General features: G+C 38.8%; 1 protein-coding gene, 1 long non-coding RNA gene and 1 pseudogene across 6 annotated transcripts in view; 1 reads left to right on the top strand and 2 right to left on the bottom strand.

Annotated features, from left to right (window-relative positions):
• The window catches only part of PARP8 (poly(ADP-ribose) polymerase family member 8), a 188,920-nt gene extending 183,723 nt beyond the window's left edge, over positions 1–5,197 (top strand). For 3 of the 4 annotated variants that reach the window (XM_082455877.1, XM_082455875.1, XM_082455876.1), the window contains one exon: positions 655–5,197. In XM_082455877.1, the coding sequence (XP_082312003.1) occupies positions 655–757 (103 nt within the window). In that variant the 3' untranslated portion in view covers positions 758–5,197. The remainder of the gene's footprint in view (positions 1–654) is intronic. The other variant, XR_014261954.1, reaches the window with a different exon arrangement.
• LOC309657937 overlaps positions 1–27,608 on the bottom strand; it is a 1,158,638-nt gene that overhangs the window by 568,042 nt on the left and 562,988 nt on the right. The window lies entirely within an intron of this gene.
• Positions 19,516–27,608, bottom strand: part of LOC309658006 (RNA-binding protein 4B pseudogene) — a 44,691-nt pseudogene continuing 36,598 nt past the window's right edge. The window contains exon 1 of the transcript in view: positions 19,516–27,608. This exon is cut by the window's right edge and continues 36,598 nt beyond it. The product of the transcript in view is annotated as an RNA-binding protein 4B pseudogene (transcript).

Below are 27,608 nucleotides of genomic sequence, written 5' to 3'. Positions count from 1 at the left end.
GCTGTCCTTTAATGTTATATTTTCACTTCTGTTGCTTAGCTAAACTTAGCAGACTGGCATTCTTGTGTGTAGTACCAGAATAAATAAGAATATTGTTGTAGTCGGACTAAATAGAGCAACCAGTGATAAAAAAACATGCAGCACTGATTACAACAGAATAATAATTAGAAGGCAGGAATGGCAAAGGAGCAATGGTGGAAAGTGAAGTGATTTTTCTGAGAGTGTCACTGATCCGAAAATAAAGAAATGATTGAAGTAGGAGTGGAGTTAAGAAGTCCAGAACCCAAGGAACATAAAACTGAAGTCAGTATGTTCTTTCTCAGCAGGCTTCTTGTAACAACTGCTGTGAAAAATGTTTGCAGAGCCAAAGACACTGGGGTGCTTCCCGCATCTCAGGCAATGCTTTATGTGGGGTTAAAAAGTTAAAATTAAAAAGGAAGGGTCAAATCAGGGCATGACATAGAATAATCATGTGTTCAGTAATGTGAGCACATTATTAAACACAACTGAGAAGCAACTGTCTCTTGCTCTTGATTCCCTTGGGCTGTACTTTAGGTACCAGACAGCATTTCTGAGCTGTCTTAAATGCTTTGGGGATGTTTTTGAATGTTTCTTCTTTTCGAATGTTTTATGTTTCTGTGTCTTGTGTTTTAGCTACGAAGATGGCCAAGTGGGAGACACAAATATTAACACACAAGAAGGAGGCATTCACAAAGAGATCCTTCGAGTAATTGGTAATCAAACTGCTACTGGTTAAAGGACCACCATTTAATTAACATGATTTGAAAGCCTTCCTCGGGTTCAAAGCTGGATTTTGAACTGAAGACGATGATAAAATAATTTATTGTTATTATAAACAAAATTAACCCTTTGAATACTGATTTTTTTCTTAGTATTTCTAAGTTTCTCATTAAATACCTAAAATGGTATAAAATTTATCAATTGTAGGGTTATGGAATCTAGTAATAAAATTACAACAGCACTTAAACTGAAGTTTGGGTTCCTCACACAATAAACAGATTGAAAAAACAGTTTCGTGCTGATATTTTTATATTAAACTCTTTAATTGGAAATTTGGTATTATATACCGACATCTTAGGGTACAAAAATAGAACTGAAAGCATTTTATAATGGCGTCTAAATCTATAAGATACTTTGCAATAAGTGTAATGTTTGCACATTCTGATGTGCTATATAATTAGCGGTATGAACATTCGAATGTTTTGGGGAGGGATGTTTCCTAATCTGTTACTTTTCCATATACAAAAACAATTAGGTCTTAGATACAGTGTGTTGCCCAAAAGTATGTAATATACATATCTATAGATTCATGCATCAAAATGTATGATCGTGCATATATGTGTGTATGTACACATACATGTATTTTAACAACAGAGATGGCACAGCTCCACAATTCTGTTCTCATTCAATGGAAAGAAAATAATGTTCAGTAAGAAAATAATATTCTCTCTGGACACAGACCAAGATATGAGCCAAATTCACCACTGCTCATTCACTGAAAATATTTGCAAACAAGTTTTCTATTTGTTTAAAGAATTTTCCCTTCAGTTAAAATTTAACTCTTTATAATATTATAATTTGGGGAACATCTTTATTCAAATGACAATATGTTTAAAAGAAAGGCCTCAGAATTTAAAACAACAGTATATATATTTTTATTTCCTACTGTGGAACGTTTTTTACATTTATTTGTACCACACCAGCATTTTTATATTTTTCATCTAATACCTCTGCTTATTTTTTTTTCATATTGAGAAAGAAGACAAACTTTGAAGTTTCTTTTATATTAAAAGAACATGAATAAGTTTATATAGAGAACAATAACACCAGCTCTCAGCATTCTCTTTTCAAGAGTCATGTGCGCATCAAAATCATTACTATTTCTTTGGGACCTAAGTTCTTATTCATTACAAGTTTTAATTGACAGTGTTTCTTTTCCTACATGATGTTTTTGGAATAAGGCCATTCATGAGAGCAGTTTAATTAGCAAGTCTGCCACTCTATTCAAACCCTGAATCAAGGCTCATATCTGACTCTAATTTATTTAGAAAGAAAAAATAAAAATGTATACTCATTTGCAAGTGTAATATAAATTCTGTGCTTGTTCCCTTTGGTATAAAAGGTGAGAACAAAGGTCATACACATTGTTAAGGATTGCTATCTAGGAAGCATTTACTAATTGTTTGTTTTCTTATATTGTAAATAATTGATATGCCACTTATTTCTGCAAAAATAGACTTGAAGGGATATTAATCATTGTGGTAGGATCCACCTAAAACATTGATCTGTTTTGACTTGTGCCTCTGAACTCAAGGCCAGACTGAGGGATAATATTGGTGTGGTAGGGCCAAGATACAGTATCTTATTCAGTTCTGTGACCAAATATTTGAAGACTTTACATGGGACAAGAGGACTCCTTGCTTCTTTCTGCCAAGACTCCCAAGTCTCCCAAATCCCTTTACTGTGTTTTAAAAATATTTTAAAGCAACAAAATTATATTTTCAAATTAATTTTGTGGGGCATTCATGTATATATGACATAAATATGAGGATGTAATAGTAGGATTTGGAAATTGAAATCTTGAAACCCCATGTGTTTGGCCCCTAGGACCACGGAGGCACCTCCAAAAACTCTTTAAAGTGCCTCCAAGCATAATTTAAAAACCACTGATCCACTAAGGATTTACTCAACAGTTGAGTGACATGTAAGGAGTATAGTATTAGAATCTGAACTGGAAGGGTAGCTTGGAGGACTCAAGGGAGACTATTTAGGGGAGACAAAACATTATAATACAAACTTCTACTGTCAACTCAAGAATAAAAGTAGATTCATTTATCAGAGCAAGGAAAGTAACTGATAGTTTTAATGTCCACTAAATATTACAGATAATAGACATCTTTTATGATAGTAAGATGTCTTCTCATGATAATTGAATGCTTTTGCAATGCAGAATGACAGATTTTAGTTTGTTTTGAAAAATTGTCAAAACTTTTTAAGCCTGTATTCTAAAAATAAAGCCAGTCTTCTCATTGGACTTTTGATATTGGGAATACTATAGTAAACTGATGTTTATTTCTAAAGAATCTAATTTCAATACCCATTAGTAGATGAATATCATGCTTTCAGAATCCAAGCAGGTCATTAAAATTTAGAAGTTTAAACATTATCATCATGCCTTGATTCAGTTACCTCATTAAGATATTATCGTTTGACTTATTTGATAATTCCAAACATGTGATATTGTATTGTACTTCTATAATCATTCGAAGTCTGTTCACTGATTCTTTGTAATAGTTATACTAATTATGTAGTCATTACTACTTAATATTAACCCACTGAGCAAAGGCAATCATTTATTTTCATTCTTCAAGTGGGAGAAGAAGAGCCTTAATTTATTAGTTCTACTTTTTTTCCTGCATTACTGATTTTGTAAACATTTCACTATGAATAATTTGTCTCTTTCATTGTCCACTGTATTTAAAAAGAGAAGAAAATGAACATTCGAGAAGAGAAAAAGTAATAATATACATATAACCTAGCGCTGTAGAATACATTATGGTAAGGTACTTTGGTGCCTTAGATTGCGTTATGTTAAAATGATTTTTATTTTGTTGCTCAGCAAATCTCAGTCAAATGTTGGATTTGAAGGTGGTTTCTAAATTTAAAATTTAAATATAAGAGTGCCACATCCTTAAATTCACTCTCAAATACTGTGTGATATAAGAAACCTACTCAAGCTATTGTTAATGCTATGAATATTTCTCATTGAAAAATTTAAGAGTTTAGAGAAGAAATCCCTCAATTATTCTCCCCTTAGCTAAAAGAAAGGAAACTTTTAATATGTAAGTCTATGAATCTTTATTATCACTGAAAGAATTTTATCAGTACTTTGTACCATAATACCATAACTTGCCTTAGGGCATGGGGTTTCAGAAAGTTCTAAGGAAGACCTCATCATCCTTGTTAAAGTCTGGATGACTTCATCAGATAGTGATTTAATACATCATGAAGGGCCATTCAACCTTGGACTGTCTACCATCTAAATATATGGATTTCATGGTGGCACTTGAAGCACATTTTAAAAATATTATGATGTTATTCTATTGTCCTGCTGAATTCTTCATTACACTACCTCAAGACGAATAATAGACTGTTTGTCAAGATAAGTTTGGGTTTCCAGTATAAGGATCAAATAAAATTTTACAAATAGAACTCATCAAATAATATGACAGTGAAGACCATGCTAGATCTATGTTGTCAATTACCTCTTGACAATACAGTGATATGGATATTTCAGTCACCAGTGATGATAACATAGTTCTCACCCAATGAGTTAAGTGAAGGGGTTTCAAGTGGCAAAATTTGAAAATAATTAGTTCCCTTTAGGATTGGTTTTCTACGTGGGCCAATTTTATGTCCTTTCACCTGAAGCCACAAAGAATTGCCCACCCTCAACAATTAAAGGATTAAAATACCCAACTGCTGTGCCAGAATGGCAGACTGAATATTCAAATATTCTTGAATGCCTGCTAAATTTTTGTCAGATTATATATAAATTTGATGTATATTATTACCCAGTAAATTTTTCTTGGGAATTTTGTATACACTCTGATATATTAGGATAAGTTTTTGTAGTTCAAAGGAATTTCAAGTAGTTTTTAGACAAAACATATCATATCCATGAGTGTGAAGAAGCTGTGTTGAAGAATAGATTACATTACACATTTACCAGCAAGTCAGTAAAAAATAGTGCTTATTTACATAGTCAACATAATTTAATGTTCTAAAAATAATTTCTTCAATCTGCCCGATATTTAATGTGTCATTTGAGATTTTTAAAAACGCAGCCACTCCTTTATGTAAACATTAAGATATGCCTATGTTTCTTTAATTCTACAGCCTTCTTGACAATAAATTTCTTGACTTTTGTGCACAAAATAGTATTGCAACCTGCTCTTTAGCCTTTGGTGCCTTAGAGTTATTATAAATATTTAACAATATGTACATAATGTAAATACTGCCAGAAGATCACTAAGGCCAAATATTTTCTCTATTCACTTTTTACTGCACTTGCTTTCTATTGCTACTTAAGCCTCTTTTATCCAGCTTTGTAATAGTTCTAACATTGTAGCCGATGTAAATGTTTACTTTCAATAAATCTGAATTTGTTCAACAAGTACGGTATATGTGGGCACTATTTTGAAAACTCGGTTAGGCCTTAGATACTCCTCATGATGAATCTTGCTTCTGGGGACTAGATATTTGAAGTTCTCAATAAACTCTAAAAATGATGCTGCCCTTTTCACTGAAAAATACTTTTAAAATAAGAGGGAATAAAAGAAAAAACTCTTCTTGCCAGTATTCCCCAAGTAGTTGCAGTAGATTTAATTGGTCATTTTAATTTCAAGTTCTGTCAAGAAATACAGGATTGAAACAAAAGATTTTTGTACATTTTATATATATGCTCTATTTATAAACACTTTGGCATAATATCAACTGGAGCATTTCAAATGAACTGTCTTGAATTTTCTAAGCATTTCTGACTTGGTTAGTAATTGGAAAATAATTGTTAAAGCACCACTTTATAAAATACATTTCATTACTGAATAAGATATTAGTCCATAAGTAAATATGGTTCTCTAAACACTTTAATAGTAAATATTTATGAGGAGCTAAATTTATATTCTTGTAATAAATAAAATATTTTACCCATGTTACATTTATAGCTGCAAAACCATCGATAACAAACTTCTGGTTTTTAGACTTGATTTCAGTTACTCTAGAAATACTTGTTAGAGTCTAATATGCATCTTGACATTCAGTATAAGGAATAGAGAGTATTAGATTTTGTGTTGACCTTAAGGAGCCTTCAATCTATTTGGGAAAGGAAAACACACACGTTTGGAAATAAATAATTCATGAATAGCACAAGGCCAGTGATGCTGAATGGGAAAGACCAACAACACTTCTTAGGGAAGGAACAGATCATCTACATCATAGCAATGGGGGAAATACCATGTGAGATCCTTGGGCATTAGCAGAACACTTAATAGACTGTCCCCAGTCTGAGGACAAGCTCTTTAAAACAAAGATAGGATGGAAAGTAGGCTTACAGATGAAAGAATCTTGAGTGAACCTACAAACTCATACTTTTATATTTGTTGAAACAAAAACTGCAATCCAAATGACATTTTGATTCTTTAATCCTTTATTAAAAAGGCATTTAAGCCTTAAATTAGTGTTAATGAGTAGTGTCTTACTAGTATTTCCATTTACTTATTCAGCACTTTTCATAATCTTTTTGCAACAAAGTTACAATGATTTGCTTGTATTTGCTTGTATATCTGCTTTTGCTTTGTTGTAGATAATACGTATATTAGAAAGCACTTAACTTTTTTGAGTTTTTATTTTTTGATTCCTCAACGAAATTTTTGATAATTATCTTTTTGACTTCATGGCTCAATCTTACAGACTTGTGGAGCTGTCATTCCCTCTCATGGGGAATGATATTTCTCCTCATAGGAATATAACTGTCAAGAGTATAGTTCTACATTCCAGGTTAACTTAAAAGTTACACAGCCTGCTTTTTTGCAAAGCCAATGTTGAGAATTTGCTGAGTATTTGGCCTCTATTTCTGCTCCTAACTTCCGGGTCCCTTTTTAAAATTATTTCAAATAATAGTGATTTGTAACTTGTATCTAAGAAGACTGAAATTTTCAAAGATACCAAATATATATACATATCAATAGTTTAAAAACCGGGTATTCTTGAGTTTCAGATAAGAGAAATTTTTAATTAGATAGGATTTGCTTTATGAGCTCTTGATAATTTAGACAGCACTTTCACACAGATTGTCTCATTCTCCCATCCACATAACTGTGGAATGTGTTAGCAGATATCTTTATCTCTTGCAGAGGAGAAGTTAAACACCTTGCCAAAGGGATCTCTAGGCTCCAAACCTAGGGTCAGTGTTTCTGAATCTCATCTTTGTGCTCTTTCTAATAAACCGTATTTATCACTGTTGAGATCCTAGCTTGGCAAAATGGGTAACGAGTGTAAGAATTACAGCAGACTGATGGGAAGAGTCTGGGAAGAGTCAGGGAAGAGTTAGTCTGGTTGCCTTGAAGAGTTCTATCAAGGAGTCATTAAATACCATTGCACACGCTGGGTGTGGTTTTATTCTGGAGAATCTGGAAGGAAAGAAGTCTGCACTTGACTACAGTGGAAAAATCGTTGTCAGCCCTTGGGTGAGTGACATCATGAAAGTGGAGTTTTGGAAGCATGCTGACAGCTGTATTCAGAAGGATTTCAGAGGAGGCAGAAAGCAAGAGACGTTAGAAATTGGTTTTAGTAATTCTGACAGGTACAAAGGCCTGGAGAGGAGGAACTGAGAAAGAGTGGATAGAAGAGATGGAGAGGATTTCGGAAAAAGCAGTAAATTAGGAAACAAGAGACCCAATTTGTGTGTTAGAGATAACTTGATATAAATCGAGAATTTCCCCCTGGACTTTGTATTGGAGATCAATTAAAATTCTCCTATTCCTTTTAGTATTCAGGAAAGAGAGGACGACCTGAAGACGATGGCCTGACAATGCTGTCTCTACACCAAGAAGCCTAAAAGCACACATTTAGCCAAGTGAAGGGGAAAGGTAGAGGAGGGATGTTCTGGACCCTAAGGGGACATTTGTGAACACACTTCACCCTCCTCCTGTAAAGCAGGCTTGCTCAGTACTGAGATCTGCAAGAGAATGGTTGTAGTAGTTTAGTTTCATGTCTGTTGTGATGTGACTTATCATTTCCCAGATCCATCATATTGTCAACTTGTGTGTGTGTGTGTGTGTGTGTGTGTGTGTGTGTGTGTGTGTGTGTGTGTTTGATGCGCTGTAGTCTGGGCGACACTGAAGACTCATCACCCAGGATGGTGGCATCTTGCTCTTCTGCTTGGAAGACACTGTCCACCATGGCTCCAGATCCCACCTGTAGTTTGATGACTCCTAAACCTGCAGCTGTTATTCCTATCTCTCCCCTGAGCTTCAAATTTGTATGATCAAATACTGCCACACAAGCATCTCTTCCTCGGTGCTCCTAGGATACCTCAAATCAACTCTAACCAGTGCCCCCAACCCCCCACCATTTGACTCTCCTCTTGCACTCCTCTCAAAAAACCAATGAACACCATCCACCTGTTTACTCAAGCCAGGAGGCAAGTCATCCCCTAGTGCCTCCTTGTCATTCAATCCCCACCAATCAATAGCCAGGTCATTTTAATTCCTCTGTGTGAGTGTCTTGAGTGCGTTCAATTTTCTTGATGTCTCCTGTGACTTCTTTTGTTAACTTTTATGTGGGTTATATCAATATCTTCCCGTGATTCTCCTTAACTGAATCCGGGACCCTCTCCCCAAAACAGACATTCAGCTAGAACATATGAGTACAGCCTTATGACTGTTAAGATTCTGAATGTTAGTTCTGTATGTTAGTGAAGAGACACTGCCTCAGTCCCACATGCCCAGATGCAGCAACTAAAGGGTTAACTCAGCACACAGCAGACCCTCCTACATTTTGGTCCCCACTAAATAAGCTACTAGATTTTTTTTTAAATTTTATTGAAGTATAGTTGATTTACAATGTGTTAATTTCTGCTGTACATCAAGTGATTCAGTTAATAATATATATTCTTTTTCATAATCTTTTCCATTATGGTTTATTACAGGATATTGAATATAGTTCCCTGTGCTATACAGTAGGACCTTGTTGTTTATCCATTAATATCACAACTGTCTTGACCCCCTTACATAATACTGAAGCTAATGTGATCTTCCTAAAATGCAAATCTCATTTTATAAACCCCTTACTTAAAATCCTTCAATGTCTTCCAATTTATTACTCAATAAAATAAAAACTTCAGGCCCCTGTTTCCCTCTTCCGTCTCCAGCCTCGTTGTTCACCACCACCACAATGATCCTTACACTTAGCTTTGGAACCACCCTGAATGATTTGCAGTCCAGAGGACAGCCGGTTGCTACTCATCTCCTCTCACAGGCTTTTTCTCTCTGCCTAAGACAGCCCCACTCCCAGTCTCCAATTTTTACTCCTCTTGGCCCTCAACCTGTTTTCACTTCTTTCAAAACCTCCTCTTGTACTCTCAGTCTGGACCAGATGTTTCTTCTAAGTCTTCTCAGAGCATCTGACCATCACTCATCTGTCTCAGCACACAGTGAAAAGGTGTATTGATTTGCCTGCTTCTTTCTCCTGGTCACACTCCTCCATGCCACCAGGCACAGATTGTTTCCAGTACTTAGTGTTTGACACTAAGTAGGCACACAAAAAAAGTAAATTTTAAATGTCCATCTGATGAAAATGGTCTTCAAATAAAGTGACATTAAAGCCAAAAATATGTCTTATAATTGGCACATAATGTATTCATAAATCTAAACAACTACCCAGCAGGGGGAATATAACAAGCCAAAGCTAACGTCATCATCATCACCCTGGGCTCCAGCTCTATCACCTGCAGAAAATGGAGGAATCCCTAGATGTGGGTAACATTTTCTCTGTCACCCTTGAATTATGTATTTTCAGCTTCCCATTATTTATCTTAACTTTGGAGCAAGCAATACCTGGATTGTTAGGTCATTTTGAGAGCCCAGAATGAACCATAAAACTGGATACCTACAAATTTATAATTTAATGTCAGTAATTTGCAAAACCAAAGTATCATTGCTTTGCTAAATAATTACTTTAAATAATGAGCTTCCTTAGCATATTTAAGAGTTAATTTACAGGTCGTTAACTACTTGACATACAAGGAAGAGAGATATTTTAGGCTAAAGTACTAATATTCATTACCAATAAAAATAAATCAGTGATGGAATTAAGTACATCTATAATTATGTCAGTGAGGAAATAAGGTTCTTTCCAAAGCAACTACATTCTTCTAACTTGGTATAAATTGCAAGGAACCTGAATTTTATTATATATACTCACTACTCTGTGACATCTAACTTAATTTTTGCAGCTGTGTAATTGGGAACATTATGATCTTTATGTGTTTCCTGGTTAACTTCTGGGATACATATTTCTTCTTCTTTTTTTTTTTTTTTTACTTTTTATTTTATATTGGAGTATAGCTGATTAATAATGTTGTGATAGTTTCAGGTGCACAGCAAAGCGACTCGGCCGTACATATACATGAGGGATACATATTTCTTAATAGTTATAGGCTTAGAGCATAACCAGTTTTCTAGTTCTAATCTGCAGCAGCCGTGGAACAGCATAGCTTTCTGCAATTTATTATTTGGAATCTTTTTCCTTGCATTCCTGCCTATTGTAAATCTATCTATAACTCAAGGCCATAATTCTCATACCCTCAAGTACATGAATACTTTCTGGATCACTCAGCCATAAATGATGTCTCCCTGCTCCAAATTCCTGCAATACTTTGTGGTTTTGGGGAACTGACTTATAGTTACCACTACTTCTGGGTTTTTTTGTATAAAAAATTGCATTCCTCAAATTACACTCTACCTACCACCACCAATAATCTTTCTTTGCTAATGTGCTTAATTTCATAAATTTAAACTGTTAAACATTTAAGTGTTTAATTTTTTAAAACCATGAAATTAAATAATATTTAAATTTTTATTAGTATTACTGAAAAAAGTGATGAAGAGTAGGTACAACCACTTTGGACTGAAGGTGACCACAGTCTCTCTCCACCTCTTTCATACCTTCTCCACTTCTGCTACCCAACCAGGATGATTTGGAGGAAGTAACAGGGCAGAGTCATCATTTATTACCATAAATAGTATAACAATTATTGCCATATGTAATATAACAATTCAATGAATAAGAGATCCACCACTTTCCATCCTCTTTAAGTTTCCTTAATTTGTTCAGAGTGAAAGAGACTCTTCAGAGTGAAAGAGTCAGTACGTATAGAAATCATGCACCTCAGTGATTCTTTAACAAGAAACTTAACAAGTAAAAAGACTTCAGGTGTGTTTGACATTTCTGCCCTTTCCTGCATTCTAATCGCTGAAAAATATCTGTGTAGAAATTGTACTCAAATGTAGACACGGTTCCTTTGCACACTTGCTAGTAACTACCTAGTGCATTTCAGACCGCATTTACTTCTGACGGTTGTTCTTCCCAGAAGCTGCTGGTTTCCGTTCGGAAACCATACACTGGACCTAAGGCAAAATATTAAGCTGCATATAGACATTCAAAAAGCATCAACAAATGCATGATTCATTTTTTAGTATACAAAAATTCTAAAAAATACGTATAAGCAAACATGAACTATCATAAAGATACTGATTTTTCTTTTGTAATGTCTGACTGACATCTGTTTTCAGGGATTGGGAATGCTATTTCAGCTTGCATAATTCTAAGGATAAGGGTTTGGAAGTGTGCACCAGCACATTTCCCATTGAAATAGCAGTGCTGAGGGCTCACTGACAGCCTTATTTCTGTTCAAGACTACCTTCGTTCTCAAACTCACCAGGTTAAAAACCATCTCTCTTCCCCACTGCATCCACTCAGTCTCCAAGAACTGTCAAGTCTCCATCCAGAAAATCTCTGCCTTCCCTGGACTACTACAGTATTTGTCAACCCTAATATTTTCATTTATCTCTTCAAAACACTTTTTTTTTTTTTTTTTTAGCCCATGGTATGTACCAGACTCTGTGACAGGTGTTCTCCAGATGCCCATCTTTCACTTTCAAGAAGTAGTTCCTGCCTTAAAAGTGTCTACAGTCTTTAAGAGAGTATATACAGAGGTAGTTACAATCCAGGATGCTGCATGATGTGATAGGTGGGTACATGGAAGGAAACCTCTCACTGAGCCTTGAAGACCTCTTTGTCAGGGTACTATCCTGTTCAACGATCCTGTGGTTTCTCATTACTGTATAAACCACACATCCTAGCACAGCATTCAAGCCCTCCATGAAGAAACCAAAGAGTTTCCGTCTTTATTTATCATAAAATCACTACACATGACTTATTTTCTGTCAAACCAGTTTCCCCACTAATCCCTGAATCCACTAAACCTTGGACATTGCTAATTCTATGTTCTTCCTCACACTGTTTCTCTTTGATCCAAATCATTCTACCCATTCCCACTGTCAGATCAGCTGGCCTTAATCCTCTTTTCTTAAAAATATCAGAAGAAATCCTATCTCCTCCCCGAAGTCCATCACCAGATACAATCTCTTTCTTCCGTACAATTTCATAGCCATTAACTTGAACATTTCTCGTGGCTTCCATCACATTCTGCTGTAGGTAACAGCACCAGGCTTGTCTCCTTTCTTCCACTAGAACGGAACCGCCTCCAAATAAAAACCTGTTTATATTTGTTTTTTGGTATCCTCCACCACCCTGAGTAAGTGAGCAGCAAATATTTTTGGATGAATAAATTAAGAACTATAATGTGAGAATACTGCAGGCAAAGCAGTGTTACTGTATGCTATAGACACTCCCTTCAGTGATTTCTGCCCTTCTACCCCAATGGTACCAAATTATAAACTGAGGGAAAATCATATATCTAAATCTTGTTTTGCTAATTCACTATAACAAAATGGCGACTGTTCACAAATAGCAATTAGAAAACCCCTCTGGGAAAAGAGAAAATAGTTGAACCTCAAGTTGGGATCCGGTTGTTCTCTATATTTCCTAATTTGCCTTGCAAATATAGCTACCTTGATATGTTTTTCTCACAACCTGTTTCTCACATCAAATGGTAGAGTGAGGATTCCAGCCGCACCGTCCGGGCGACAGGAGGGGGCTGATGAGGGGCCACAGAGTGCGGAGGACCAGCAGGCAGTGGGGTGGCTGGGGAAAGAGGAGGGGCGGGGGTGGGGGAAGGTGCCAGCAGGGCAGGTCCTAAGCGCACCAAAGGCATTTCCTGGGCTCATGTCAAAGCCTGGCCAGGCCTGGTCAGGATGAGTGTAGTTGTTGGCTACAGGAAGGAAACGAGAAGCGGAGTAAACCCTGAAGAGTCTCTTCCTTAGAGCTGTGTGGACTCCAGTTTCCACTGGTGCCTCCCCTCCTCCTTAGCCATAAACCTCCTGTTTCGCCCTCGGTATCAAATTCCCAGGAAACTCACAGGACACAAAAAATCTCCTTTGACATATTAGATGAGGTTGCTTCATTCCTTTGAGTATTTAGGGGACTGCTTTTTTTTTCTGTAGGCCAAACAAACAAAAAAAAAGAGTGTTGAAAAGGGGGGTTTTAATAAGCTAAAGTCCTTTTACACAATTGGGAAAGCCCTCAGAAAACCTGGAAAGATTAGCCATGTGTTTTGTTTTGTTTTGTTTTGTTAATTAATGTGGGGTGAGGAGGTGGGCATGAGGCCTTTCATTCCTTACGCAGCCAACAAAGGAAAGGAGCCCAGGTGAAAAACGACAGGGAAAGTGGGAAGGCAAGGAGGTCTCTGGCATAATGTGGGAGCCTTCTGAAACCAAGAAGAATTCCAAGAGAAATTTGTTTCTCAGCCCTCTAGCTAGAGAAATCATATTAATCCTGACTCTATCCCACACATTTCTCATGCTACTTTTTATAAACAAAATTCAACTTTTGTTTAAATGCTTAGTAACTCACTGGGTTTTTCTCTGTAGCTCTGCTGCTATTATTTCTTTCAGGTTGTGTAGCTACTCAAGTCAAAAAAATGTATGTTTCTATTCATCTGCTATTTTTCATATTTATCCACGTAAATAAGCATTTTCCTCAGCGTGACTGAAACTGCACTTTTACCCACACTCTATCTCCACAATCACACTCCAATGCATATGTGTTGACATATTTTCAAAAGCCTCATTCTGGAAGGTGAGAAGGTGAAAGGTTGGCCCATATTGGGTTGTGACATTGTTGACAAGCTGTCATCCTCTTAGGACTTGCAGACAAAAGGCAGCAACGTGAGCACAATTTAGGAATCCAGGTAACCACGATGTTCTATGCAGCCACAAAGAGATCTCACAACAACAGAGATATCAAAGTGAACAGGTTTAAAGGCAGCAGTGGGGACTGACATTTGATAAAGATGGCCATGGCAAGAAGTTAAATATTAAGTCCAGGCTACAAGATATCAACTTCTCTTCACAACAGAACTATCTAGTGTGTTCAATTTGCCAAAGAAAACCTGTAATTCATTCATTAGCCCTTTGTTTTCCCACAAAGTGGAGAATGGGGTCTTGGGCAGAGTATGTACTACATACCCTAATTAATTAGACTGTTTTTTTTCCTGGGATTTCTAGGTCCTGCATAATTTGACCTCTCCCATCAATCCAACCTTATGTCCCACTACCTCCCCCTCCCAACACCCTGAGTTCAGCCATTAGTTTTTTCCCGTGTCCCTTCAACGCACCGTGAGCCTGTCCACTCTCCTGAGGGCCCCAACTTTCTCCCTTTGCTTAGAAGTTTCTCTTCTTCTGACTTCCAGGTACCAACCAATCTCCAATCCACTACCTGTAGGCTCAAGCTAAGCTCCACCTCCTCCATGAACTCTTTCCAGACTGTAATGTATGTTAAGAGGGGCTTCTTAAGGTTTTTTTGTCTCCCTAATATTTTGTAAAGACCCAGGGAGAAAGAAAATATTATTTATACTTCAAATTTCTGAAACGTTCAGCATATAGCAAGTACTCAATAAAAAATTACTGAATAGGCAAACTGAATTGACTAGTTAACTGAGCATGAAGAGAAGAGAATGAGAAAGATAGGGTGTGAGGAAGGCACCCGTATATACTTTTGTTTAAAGTTCGCTCACTAACATAATTATTCATTTAAACTGATGTCTCTCTGTGTCTTCTGACGCTAAAGCCCTAGACTTATACATCTGTCCTGTGCACCTGAATCCAGTGGCTGCTACAGTGTAAGACACTCAATATGCCATAAACGAGCAAGTTACCCAGTGCAGGATGAATTAATGAGTGAAAACAGCAAGATCACATTTGGGCCTCTAAGCAATACCTACTCAAGCTTCTCAGGGAATTATGTTCTGTGTTGAAAATTCTCCTATGGGCCCCAGGAGGAGCACATACTTGGACCAAAAGAGATGGTTAGATTTGAGTGCCTGGAGGAAGGAGCAGGCAGGCCCTCTACTAAGCAAGGGGACCTTCGTGAGGGCCCCATGAGAGTGGAAACAGAGTGCACAATGCACAAGCAGGAGAAGAGTATAGTTTTCTGTTAATTTTATTCCCCTTGGGGGCCTTGCTCTGTGTCTTGCTTTGGCCACGCTCCACCCACTTTGAATTTCCCTTTCTTATCTCTGTTTTCTCCCTTATCTTCTCCACTCTTTCTTTTGAGCTCCTGTTATCCTGAAATGCAAACTGAGGGTGGACGGAGAGTGAGAGCTAGGAGACACCCTAGAGGCTGAGATGCTGTATATGGTACAGATTTTCCCCGATTGAATGAATCTGGGTTGAAATTAGGGCATTTTCTAATAGGATAGAGGAAGCAACTTGAGGCATTTCACTGCATTTTAATATCTCTAAAAAAGCTAAGTAGCTACTGTGCTGCAGGTTCTCCACTGGGCACTAGGTGGATACAAAGGGGAAGATGCCTCAGTCCTGCAGGAATGTATTAATAAGAGTGCTTATTAGTAAGAGTGGTGATGATGATGATGTTTACTAACACTACATACAAGGCAATGTTCTCACTTCACTTAATACTCACAGTAACCTCTGAGGTTGATACCATTATTATCCGCATTTTTACATATTGGAACACTGAAGCAGAAAGGCACAAGAATTTGGCCAAGGTCACATTTCAGTGAATGGTGGAACCAAGGCCATCCAACTCGAGCTCAGATGCTTAACTGCTCTGTGATTTTGTCTCTCTCACCCACTGATCAGCACAATTCCAAGCACAGGCTCAACATGCCAAAGTGTTTGCTGAACTAAATCTCTTTCTACACAATGTTTATGAAATCTATGCCCTTTGAACTAATTTTGGCATTTATAATGGCCCAGAAAAAGACCTTCACCACTGAGAGGATCTTTATAGAGTAAGAAGTACAGCTGCTAATACAAATGCTTTGCACAACACTTATGGAGTTTTGCCAACAAGTTGAGTAGAATCCTGGATATGTCTGCTCCAGAAGTGCTTGAGGTCAGTTCCAATGCCCTATCCCCTGCCCAGGCTGCTGAAGGTAAATCTAATTGCTCCGCTCACAGAATGCTGAGTACGGTATCTGCCAGAAAAGCTGTTGTTACAGACTATGTCCTGCAAAATACAACAGAACAAAACCCAAAAATTGTCACAGCAATTCACATCTCCTGGAATACAGTAACCTTGATAATCCTCAGGACTCTAAAGCCTTGGAATGGTATCAGATTTATGAGGTCCAGAGCAAAACACCACAGAAAATACAGTCTGTAATAAGAATCTCAGATACCCACGCGGGAAGTAAATCTGGTATCAACAGATAAAGCTGCCACCCAATATTTTCTCATGAAGTTGTTGGTCAGTTGTGGAGGGAATCATAGGATCATAAAGATGATTTGTTCTGAATTATTTTTTCATTCATCAATTAAGGCATTCAAGATGTAAATTGGCCACCTATCATGTGCAGTTACTATGTGAGGAGTTAGGAATACAGAGGTGAAATACAATGATATGCTCATATGTTCATGAGGACAGGGAAATGTCTTTTTATTTGTTTACCTCTGTGCCAGTCCTGGGCATCTTGGCCTTCAGATCCATTCTGCGCTCTTCCACTGCCCTGCGTTGCAGGGGGAGCTGAGCCTACTTCGTTTCTCATGCTCCCGCGTCAGCCGCCTTCCAGGTGGACTTGGACAGTGGGAAGCGGAACAGGAGATTGGCAAACAGGAGAAGGGAGAAGGTGGGGTATTCCTCCCTCCATTTGTTCCTCTGGCGGCCTCTCCAGCAGAAGTTGTTTCTCCTTCGTGGCTCCAGCTAGCTCCTGCACTGCACGCTAACTGATATTATTAACCTCTGGACCGTTTCCTCATGCCCTGCTTGGATTCTAATCTCCTCCATCACCCGAGTAACCAATATCCTGCACTGAATCCCCTCTGTTGTAAATACTCAAAGTGCTTTCTATTCCAGACCCTGACTACAGATGTGTATTCCCTATGCATAGAACGAGTCTCACACATATTTATTGCTCAATATTTGTTAAATGAACAAATAAATTAATAAAGGGAGACAAACAAATATATGGATGATTATAACATATACATTAGGGGTGATAAAATGGATATATACCACAGGAATACAAAAGACAAAGAAGTTCTTGGTGTATTTGAGAGTTTAGGGAAATGGAATTTCGAAGGCGAAATTTTCAGGTCAACAGTAGGTAATGTGCTTTCCAAGAATCAGAAACCACGTGAGTAAAGACAAGAAGATAAGAGAACGATATGAGTGCTCAGGGACCTACTTAGTATTTCTTCATGGGTGGGACATAAGATTACCGCCTGAGAATTGTGGAAATTGAATTAAAAGATGGTGAGATTTAGACTACAAAGGGCCTCACGGCCAAACTAAGGAATTGGATTTATCCTGCAGAATTACTGAAAAATTACAAGCAAGGAAATTACATAAACACACACACAAATTTGCTACCCGTGATATACCTATTGCAAAACTAAAGCGAGCATTTTATGATTACTTAAGTTCTACCTTCTTTGTTTGTCTGTTGTTTATTTTTGTTTCAAAAAGCAACTGTTGCTGAAATATTTCATCTAGTTAAAAATGATTTTCAGTAACAGTGGGTGCTTCAGTCTGAAGGTGCCTTTGTGAATACGGATTAGTTAATCCCCTCAGGGTTTGTGCTGCTCCATTACAATAAACATCAACCACCTTTTGGTTTGTTTTTAATCACTGATGCATCATCTTATAATGTCAAAAGTGTGCTTCTCCACTGCCTGCCAGATGGCCGCAATGTGCCAATTGCCTAAAACTCCACAAAAAAATGTCATGTACAGACTACAATCATGTAGAAATTGGAAAAGAAACTGCAGGGTATCAGGAAGCCGTGGTTTTACAACCATGTTAATCTGGAACCTTTGCTAGGAATACTAATACTTATAGCCCCAATTGCTGGAAGCAACATCTGAGCCATTTTACTTGTGCATCTGGAAGAGTAAAAGCAAATCATGATGACTTGGGTCTGTGAAGCACAAAGATTCTGTGGTCCCACCTGCTTTGAAAGGATTTTTACAAATATCTTATTTCCTCCATACTCGCTGAACTTTTTCTTAAAATTAATTTTATTTATTTATTTATTTATTTATTGGCTGCGTTGGGTCTTCGTTGCTGCGCGTGGGCTTTCTCTAGTTGCAGAGAGCAGGGCCTACTCTTCGTTGCGGTGAGCGGGCTTCTCATCATGGTGGCTTCTCTTGTTGCGGAGCACGGGCTCTAGGAGTGAGGGCTTCAGTAGTTGTGGCACTCAGGCTCAGTAGTTGTGGTGCACAGGCTTAGTAGCTCCGCGGCATGTGGGATCTTCCCGGACCACGGCTCGAACCCGTGTCCCCTGCATTGGCAGGCGGATTCTTAACCACTGCACCACCAGAGAAGCCCTCCTTGAACTTTAAATATGATTGGCTTAAATGCCTAGGTCAAAACCTTATGGAAATCCAAAGCCTGACTCAAGATTTCTGTGGATTGTTCATGTGAGCAGGTCACCTTCACCTCCTAGATCCTGACATGTACTGTTTCTGTGTCATACATGCTTACATTCAGACATGGAACTCAGTCATTTCCTCATTTTCCACACTTGCATTGGGGCAGGTGCTGCATTGCAATGCAAATGATTTCCATGTCAACATTAGCAAGTTCTTCCATCCTTTCAGCCACTTTGTCATTGGGATTTTCTCACTGGCTCTTCACCAGCTACCCAGCCACTATATATCCGCTCTCTCACCAGGATACTTAACAAGGAATTTAAATGATAAAATGTTCGTCTTCTTAAATGATTACCTCTTTATTCGAGTTTATCCACCAGAAGAAGAAACTCCTTGAAGAAGTTAAGCCAGCTTAAGGGGTTAATATGAGTGATTTTATCATTGAAGATATTGCTATGGTTTAAACATCTTTGGGTCCTGGGGCCCTTGAGAATGTGATGAAAATGTTGGACTGTCATCTCATTACTACCAGGTGAGGGTGGAAGTGCAGGTTCCCCACTCAGCCTCATAGACACCTGAGCAAGTGGACTTCTCCTCGCTGTTGGATGGAGTGGGAGTTCTGCCTCCACACTGGGCCTCCACTAATGCCTCCCTGGCTGGCCGATGTAGGAGTGCCTTGCAACTGCTCCTTATAAGACCACCACTAAACCCACACAGGGAGGCTGTCCACACTCCCTGGGCAATGATGAAAGCTCTGACAACTGGGTATCCTCAGACAACACCCCACCTGGGGAGTGGAAGGGATACTTCATGACTGCCAGGTGGGAATGGAAGTCTAGACTCTCCACTAGGCCTTTGCTGGTGTGGGCAGGGTGGAACCAGACGGTTTTGTTTTTTTGGTTTTGTATGTTTGTGTGTATGTGTGTGTGTGTGTGTGTGTGTGTGTGTTTTCTGTGATGCTTACGATGGAACGATTATTATCTAAAACTTCTCTTTTTTGTTAGGCTGCCCCTTTCTTGGTCCTTTGGCTAGGGAGAGAGGGCTTTTGTTGGGGCTTCATTTGTCTGCATCTGTTGACATTTCTGGGTTGCTAGTTTCTTCAGCTCTGTGATATATGAGGGAAAAAGACAAAAAACCCCAGAGAACTCACCACTATTTTGTCCCTTGGATCCTCAGGTCTCTAGTGAGTCTTTCTTCTGTTCACCTTCCATAGACTTCTTATATTTGTCTCATATAGAATGTTCAGTGTTTTCATTTGTACTTAGTCGAGGAATAGGGAAAATACTATCTACTCCATCTCCTGGGAAATAGAAGTTGATTTGATCCTCATTTTTTTGGTGAGATTTTTGGTCCTATTCTTTCATAAATTTTCTGTTTATTATCTTTATGTATTCAATTATTGAATTATCATTGCTATTTTTATTTCATTACCTATTTATAGTTAAGGTTATTAACAATGTCATTTGGTTGCAAATATTTTACCAGCTTTTTGATGGACTTTTAGTTTTGTCCACAATGTTGAAATATAAAAGTTTTAATATTTATGGAGTTAAATCCATTGATAGTTTTTCCATATGATTTTTTCCCTTACGTAAAACATAAACAGTCTTTCTCTATCCAAATATCAGGTAAACATTTGTACATAATTCCTTTTAGATTTTTTAAATGACTTTATCATTTTATTTTACTTTTAACTCTTTTAGCCACCTCAAATTAATATTTTTCTTTTATTATTGATTTACAGTTGATTTACAATGTTGTGTTAATTTTTGCTGTATAGCAAAGTGATTCAGTTATATATATACATATATTCTTTTCCATTATGGTTTATCACAGGATATTGAATATTGTTCCCTGTGCTATACAGTAGGACCTTGTTGTTCATCCATTCTGTATATACTAGTTTGCATCTGCTAACACCAAACTCCCAGTCCATCCCTCTCCCTCCCCTCCTCCACCTTGGCAACCATACGTCTGTTCTCTATGTCTGTGAGTCTGTTTCTGTTTTGTAGATAAGTTCATTTGTGTCATATTTTAGATATTAATATTTAGATTTAATATTTTTCTATAGACTTAGAGGAGAAATTCTTGGAACTATGTTTTTAGGGGAAGAATTCTTGACTGTGTTGAAGACTTGAAAATGTTTCCAAATATTCTCTAAGCCAGTACAAAATCTTGCTGCAAAAATGACAGACTGTATCATTTATTTACTCCATGGATTAGCAGTACCAGCCTTCCTAACAATGTGTCTGCATTCAATGTGTCTGCAGTTCATGTTGAGGATGATGGGAAGGGAACTTTGCCTGCACTGTTACACCCAGGAAAATGGCCATGCTGAAAAACTTATGTGGGTGATGATGGATTCCTTTTTTTTTTTTTACTTAAGTGTTAGAAACGTTTATTTGTCAAAATATTAAATAAAAAAAAAAAGGGGGAGAAGTGGAGTAAAACAAGGCTAAATTTCAGCTAATGCTGTACCATGATCACAGGTCAGACATAAAAAAACAAAACAAACAAAACAACAACCACCAAAACCCCAACGGTCCTAGCAATTTCAGAAGATTAGCTTCAATGTTAGAGTCCAGAGCTAACAGAGAAGAGTAAAAGGCTGCTTGCCACTACATGGTCATTTTAAAGGGAAAGGAGATGTTGCAGGTAAACAGGGAGAAGGGTTCAACTCCTAAGGAAAGCAAGATAAGAGGGATTCCACTGTACAGGAAAAAGGGGATGCCAGCATAATCCTTACCTAGGGCTGCTCAGAGGCTGAGAACATAAGGAATAGAGTGAAAGGCTACAGAGACTAGTATCAGGAGGAAAGAAAAGTCAACTTAGAAGAATTAAGAAAGAAAACATAGTTGGTCACAAACTCCTTTGTTTACTAAAACATGAAGCAATGGAAACATCTCGGCAAAGGGGACCGCGCGGAGCAAGTTCTCGTATACGACCGCAGCCCGAGGGTTCAGTCCGCAGTTATCCTACCTCCAGTTTTTAAAAGGCTGAGTACCGTGCTCGGTGCACATACTGCTTCCGCTCATACCGGGCCACGTCATACAGAGAGTTCCGTGCAGCTGCTGAAGCCTGAGACAGTTCACTCTCTGGCCCATAACCGTAGCCCTCTCCAACTGTGGGGAGCACAGCTGCAGCACGACGCAGGGGGCTCCTGTCCCTTCCGTAATAGGAGGCAGCGGCAGCAGCGCCTGAGTTGGGCCACAGGTGTCTGTCGTAGGGATCAACAGAAGTGGAGTTGAGGTGACTGGTCACAGCTATGCTCTGGACTTGAGGCAGAAGGGACCCGGTCTGCTCTGCGTAGTTGTACGCGGAAGCTGCTGCTGCTGCTGCCACTGCCTCGTAAGAACGGACTGGGTAAGGCTTATAGTAGTCGAGCGCTCCATACGCGTCGTTGTAATACATGGATTCCCCGTAGCCCATGGTGTAAGGTGTGCGTACTGTTCCATACTGTTCGTTATACTGCTCGGTCAAGTCCGCCACACGACCCGTACGCTCTACCGGACACTCTTTGGACCAGTGCCCCTCCTTCCCACACCGATAGCAGCCACTCTGGTCTCCCATCCCAGGGGCAGTCCGAAGCCGGCTGGTGGACAACTGCACGTGCATTCGTTTGCCTTGAAACTCTGTGTTGTCAAGGCCCCTGATGGCCTCCACTGCATCCTCTGCCCGCTCCATGTGTACGAAAGCATAATCTTTCACGATGTCACATTCGATGACTGGACCATACTCCTCAAACTTGGCCCGAAGCTCTTGGTTGGTACAAGTAGGACTGATGTTGCCTACATGCAACTTGGTTGAAGCTTTGCTCTTACTCTTGCTGACTTCCACGTTGATGTTCACCCCGTGCAGCTTGTAGTGGTGCAGGTTGCGTATGGCATCCTCGGCCGCCGTCTTGTCCTCTATGTGCACAAAGCCGTAGTTCTTAATGATGTCACACTCCAGCACCTTCCCATACTGCTCGAAGAGTGAGCGGATCTCCTGCTCTGTGGCCTCCCAGGGCAGGTTTCCAACGAAAAGCTTCACCATCCTGACAAGAGCCTCCGGGTGGCTGCGGCGGCGGCGGCGGCGGCTCCCGCGTCAGAGAGAACCCTGCAAAATGGCGACGGCCGCTCGAGCCTCAGCGCGACCGGGCCCTTTCTCGCGCGCCGGCTCACGCACGCGCGAGTGCGCGCTGCCCCGCCCCTCACTCTCGCGGGAGCCGGACCGATGGATTCCTCGACTGGGCTGTCAGAGGATACTGGTTGAACCATCTTAGCGGGTCTCCTATCATGTAACACACCATTGGAAGCTTAGCAACAGAAATTAGCTCTGCTGAAATATCAATGAAGTTAATACTTCAAGCGTCTTGATTCGAATTTAGGTAAGTTTTGAAAGACAAACACTATGGCTCCTTCAGTTTCCCTCACAAGTGTTAGTCTTTGTTAGGCACTCTAGGGCTGAACCACGGTCATTTTTTGCTACTCTTTTGGAGGCCAGGAACTCTGTAATCATCTCCGAGAATACAAATGTGTCAGTGTGGTATTGCCGTCTTGAAACACCAGGAAGGGATTCTGTGGTAGTGGGCATACTGCTAAAATAAATCCTTTAGAGCTCTCTGCCATTGCTCCATTGTTGTTTGTTTGTTTTTTGGTCTGTGCTTCTAAGTCTTCATCAAAGCTATAGACTGAATAAAATAACAATTCTTCTTTGCTTAATACATCAGAGAGAGAACTCACAGTTGTATATTAACTAGAGTAACTCAAAAATGGAGTCACAAAAGGGAATCCCATTCCTGAAGTGAGAAAAACAGTTGTGTTACTATTAAACGTGACAATTGTAAAGACTTCACAGAAACGTGGAAAATATTTTGGGGGTAAATTAAGTGGAAAAAAAAGCAAGACCAGAAACAGTATGCTCACCATATTAGGGAATAAATACAAATTATGGTAGTAGTAGCTTCCAGGTGTTTTTTTCCCCTCAGTCTTATGTAATGTTGCCTATTTATCAGACAGCCTAAAAATCACATTTTAATTAATTAAGGAAGAGGAATTGTGTAAAAACCGGAGTTTCCTTGGTGTACTTTGTTGTTGGTTCCCTAGAGTTACAGACTTCAGAGGAAGGCTCCCATTGGCTAGTTCTATAGCAGTAAAATGCTGTTTTATTGAATGTTGCCTCATCACTGCCTGTATTTTTATTGCTACACAACCAATGGTAGATTAAAAATAACTCAAATATTACAGCATTTTATAAATTTCAGCGTTATTTTATAAACAATGCCCAGATAGGAGAGAGTATGAGATAAAAAGAGCAGCTTCCCAAAGTAGCCCTATTGCTTCTGTCTCTGAGCTGTGAGAGGGATGTTTGAAACCAATGAAACCAGAAAGTTCTAGCAGAGCAGGTTTGTTTCCTGGAGGGTGTGCTTTACACAGAGGCCCTTTGCCAGGAAGCCCAGACAACAGGATTTCTTTAGGGACAACTAGAGCCTTCAGCTCTGCCAAGAATTACTTGGGAAAAAACCCCCAGAAGCATTCCGTTCTCCAGAGGGCAGGTTTTGGTGCAGATTGAGGCAGATCTATGACTGTGTGTATAACTCCAGGGCAAGTGAGTTTCATGCTTCACAATAGAAACGGTGAGCCAAGCGCAAGAGTTATTTGCAAGCTGAGAACAGAAACTCACATAAATGGTTACAAGACAAAAAATGGAAACTTCATAAGCTATACAGAAAAAATAAAAGAGAATACAGTTGCTGGCCCAAACACACACACACACACACACACCTCAAGGGCTGAGTGCTGTTAAAAGTATTTGTCAAAGAGAAGAGGAAAGCCCTCTGGAGCCAGAAGAGGGAAAAACTATCTAAAAAGAAAACAGAATGGGAAGTCAAGAGAAATTAGGTCCTTAGGTCCCAGTCATGTCCCCATGACTCCGGAGAGAGAACATTGATCAATTCTCTCTGAAAAACAGCTAAACACTCAGACTTTTCTAGTAGCCCATGAAAATGTACTAGAGTGAATCTTAAATATGAGGACTCTATATTAGCTTTATATTTATGAAGCAGATCCTTTTACTTGTTATAAGTCTTGGTTAAGGATTCTAATAAAATTCTATAAAAACCTGTGAAACTTGGTGTGCAAACAAACATGTCACTGGATCGATGCCCAGAGAAGACCAGATAGCCCTTAGAGAAGAAAGGGACGTTAGGAGATTGGCATCTCGGAAAGAAAGACTTTACATCCTGTGCTTTATCTCGATGCTCCTGGGTGTATTATTATCACAGATAAAATAAGGAGGTTCACAGACTTGCCCAAGGCCACATGGCTAGAACTACTCAGTTTGAGATTAGCACACAAGTTCTTTGCCTCCCTGCCCTCCCGTCAGGTTTAATGTATTTATACTCACATTTTCTCAGTTGCTTAAATAGCCCCCAGAAAGACCATTCAGGGGCCGTTGCTGTGGGCACTAACCAGGGAGGGGAGAGGGTTCTGCTAGTACTCAGTGGGCACCAATAACAGAACTCAGCGAATTCTCACCTCTGTCTTGTGTCAGCCTCCATGAGGTCATTTTAACTCTATAGCTGATCCTTTTTTCTGTGTTACCTGATGGGTCATTTACATGGCAGACCAGTGCCTCCTATTAAAAATATGCACACACATTTTTCCAGTCAAACCACACCGTGTATTGTTAGTTTAGAAAAATGAAAAGGGGAATGTAAATTTTCCAGACTAGCATTTCTCTAGGACACATTCACCTAACCTATTTTTTTCCTGTATGCCTCACTAGTTTTTCCATATTACACGAGTCCTGAAATGCCAGCAGTATTCTGGTATATGTCACTATTCACCTGACGCGTTCCTCTTGTGGGGACATTCTATTTGTGCACAGTTGCGTTATTTCACTCTTGGTATCTCTATCAGATTCTGCAAATGTTAATGTTGTATCTGTCACAGTAACATTCAAATCATAGAAATGAGTACTGGAGGCTGGAAACTTCAAAAGTAATCATAGAGATACTTCTCATAACTTTCTTTCAACTTTAAGATCATTTTTTTTTTATTGGCTGATTGGGTTTTACAAAGAGAGGGTAGAAGCAAGAGAAATGATTGTATTCTTAAAAAGTTTTTATGTATGCAGTTTCTCCTACGCCTGCTTTTATTTTTCTTCTCTTCTTTTTATTTCCCCTAACAAGGTATTATTTGTAATATACTGAAGATGTATTATTTGCAGTGCATTGAAAAGGAAAATTTGAAAAATGTGTATGGTTTCACATGATTGATTTTTTCTTACCTAGAGTTGTATGAGTTGAATTTCTAATACAGTGTCATTCCTTATATTTATCATTTTCTTAGGCATTAGTGCAGAAAAAAATATGGCTACATTTCAGATTTTAAAATGCATTACGGCTATTCTCCTGAAGAGAGTGAAATTTTGGAAAGCATCCTTTTCACAAAACAAAAACATCCTGAGGCTAAGTCTGGTGTGTGTGAGTGTGTGCGTGTGTGTGTGTGTGTGTGTGTGTATGGGTCCAGCATTCCTGGGCTGAGTTGTTCATCCTTGTGCCCTGCAGAGACCTGGGTTGTTCTGCGGGCACCTGTCTTTGTACAGCTTTGAGAGTTTGCTGTGGGGAGCACACAAAGGAAATATTAGGAGAATGGTGGCAAGTGGATCAGCTCAGCATGCAACTCATTTTCGAAAGGAAAGAGAATGGTAGAAGGTTTGACGTTCAGAGACTACAGTGGGCAGATTCCTAAGTCACTCTAAAGATGACTATGGAATTTAACATGCCTGGCATGGAGCACATAAGAATGATCCGGTCTTCTATTTTTGCCATAGCATCTTTGCTGTAGACATTTTTTGCTGTAAAAGATAAAATAACGAAAAATAAAAGAGGGACATTAAAAAAGACATACTGGAACATGAAAAGTGAATAACAAAGTTAAAAAGACTTTGCTGCAAAATACAAAATACACTTAAAATGTGTGTAGACTCATGGCAATACTGTGCAAATAACTGATTTTATTTTGTGGGTTGAACCTAAGCACTTGTCTTCCAAGTCTTTTTGTTCATTTATAGTATTTTCTACTTTTTTTTTTTGCTGTTGATTCATCTCCTTGTTCAGCATCACACTTTTTCTTTGTTGTTAAAAGTTCTTCATTAAGAGAGGTATCAGTTTCCAAACACCAGGATGCACATTTGTAACTGAGGTGTTGCGTTGTGAGAGCCTCTACATATTGTTTGTTCTTGGCATGTTGTCACCTGTCCGTTGATGGATGTTCCAAAGTCCTATGGGAAATGTGGGTTCAACTCTGCACCTTCAAATCAGCTGAAGGATTTGCGAACTGGTATGTTATCATTTTCTTGTAAGGTATGCAATCTGGCTTTACCCTCTTATTTCGCACTTCCAGTAAGTTTTATCACCGTGTTTCCTATCAAGTTGACATACGTGGTTGTTATCTACTATTTTAAGACCACCATCTTTACTCATCACTGTAGAGACCATTATGAGGTCCCAGATCTATGTAATACAAAAATGGGAGCACTGGGTCAATGGAGGAAGGAAACCAAAGTGTCATACAGTTATTTTATCTTTTACAGTAAAATTGCCTTATGGCAATTAGTTATGCAGTGAAAATGATCCCAGCAAAGGTATCTACCACAAAGATGCTTATGGTGAAAGTACCTAGAACCCCAAATAATCACAGATTGTAACAAATTACAAGAACTTTTAAAGAGCTTAGTTTCTCTCTAAGTAAAATAGATTTCTTACAATACTGTATTTGTTCACAGCAATTCCATGTTGGAATCATAGAAACTTTGCCTGTTCTAGGGAACTAAGATGTGCAAAGGCTATGAAATCTTTCTGCTGGTTTTTCTTTCATGAAATAACAACCTTCTTTTGTATTTTGCAAGTAGAGTGGTGGCAGTAAGTTCTACCTCTTTGCCTGGTTTTTGCTTATTTACGTGAAATGATATTTATCGCTTCTCAGTTTTACTTATTACAACAGTAAACATCAAAGAGATGTT

The sequence above is a fragment of the Balaenoptera physalus genome (genome assembly GCF_965194825.1).
Source record: "Balaenoptera physalus genome assembly, chromosome: 3".
NCBI classification, from domain to species: Eukaryota; Metazoa; Chordata; class Mammalia; order Artiodactyla; family Balaenopteridae; genus Balaenoptera; species Balaenoptera physalus.
The sequence above is the reverse complement of the archived record's forward strand: the minus strand, read 5'-3'. Positions and strand labels throughout refer to the sequence as shown.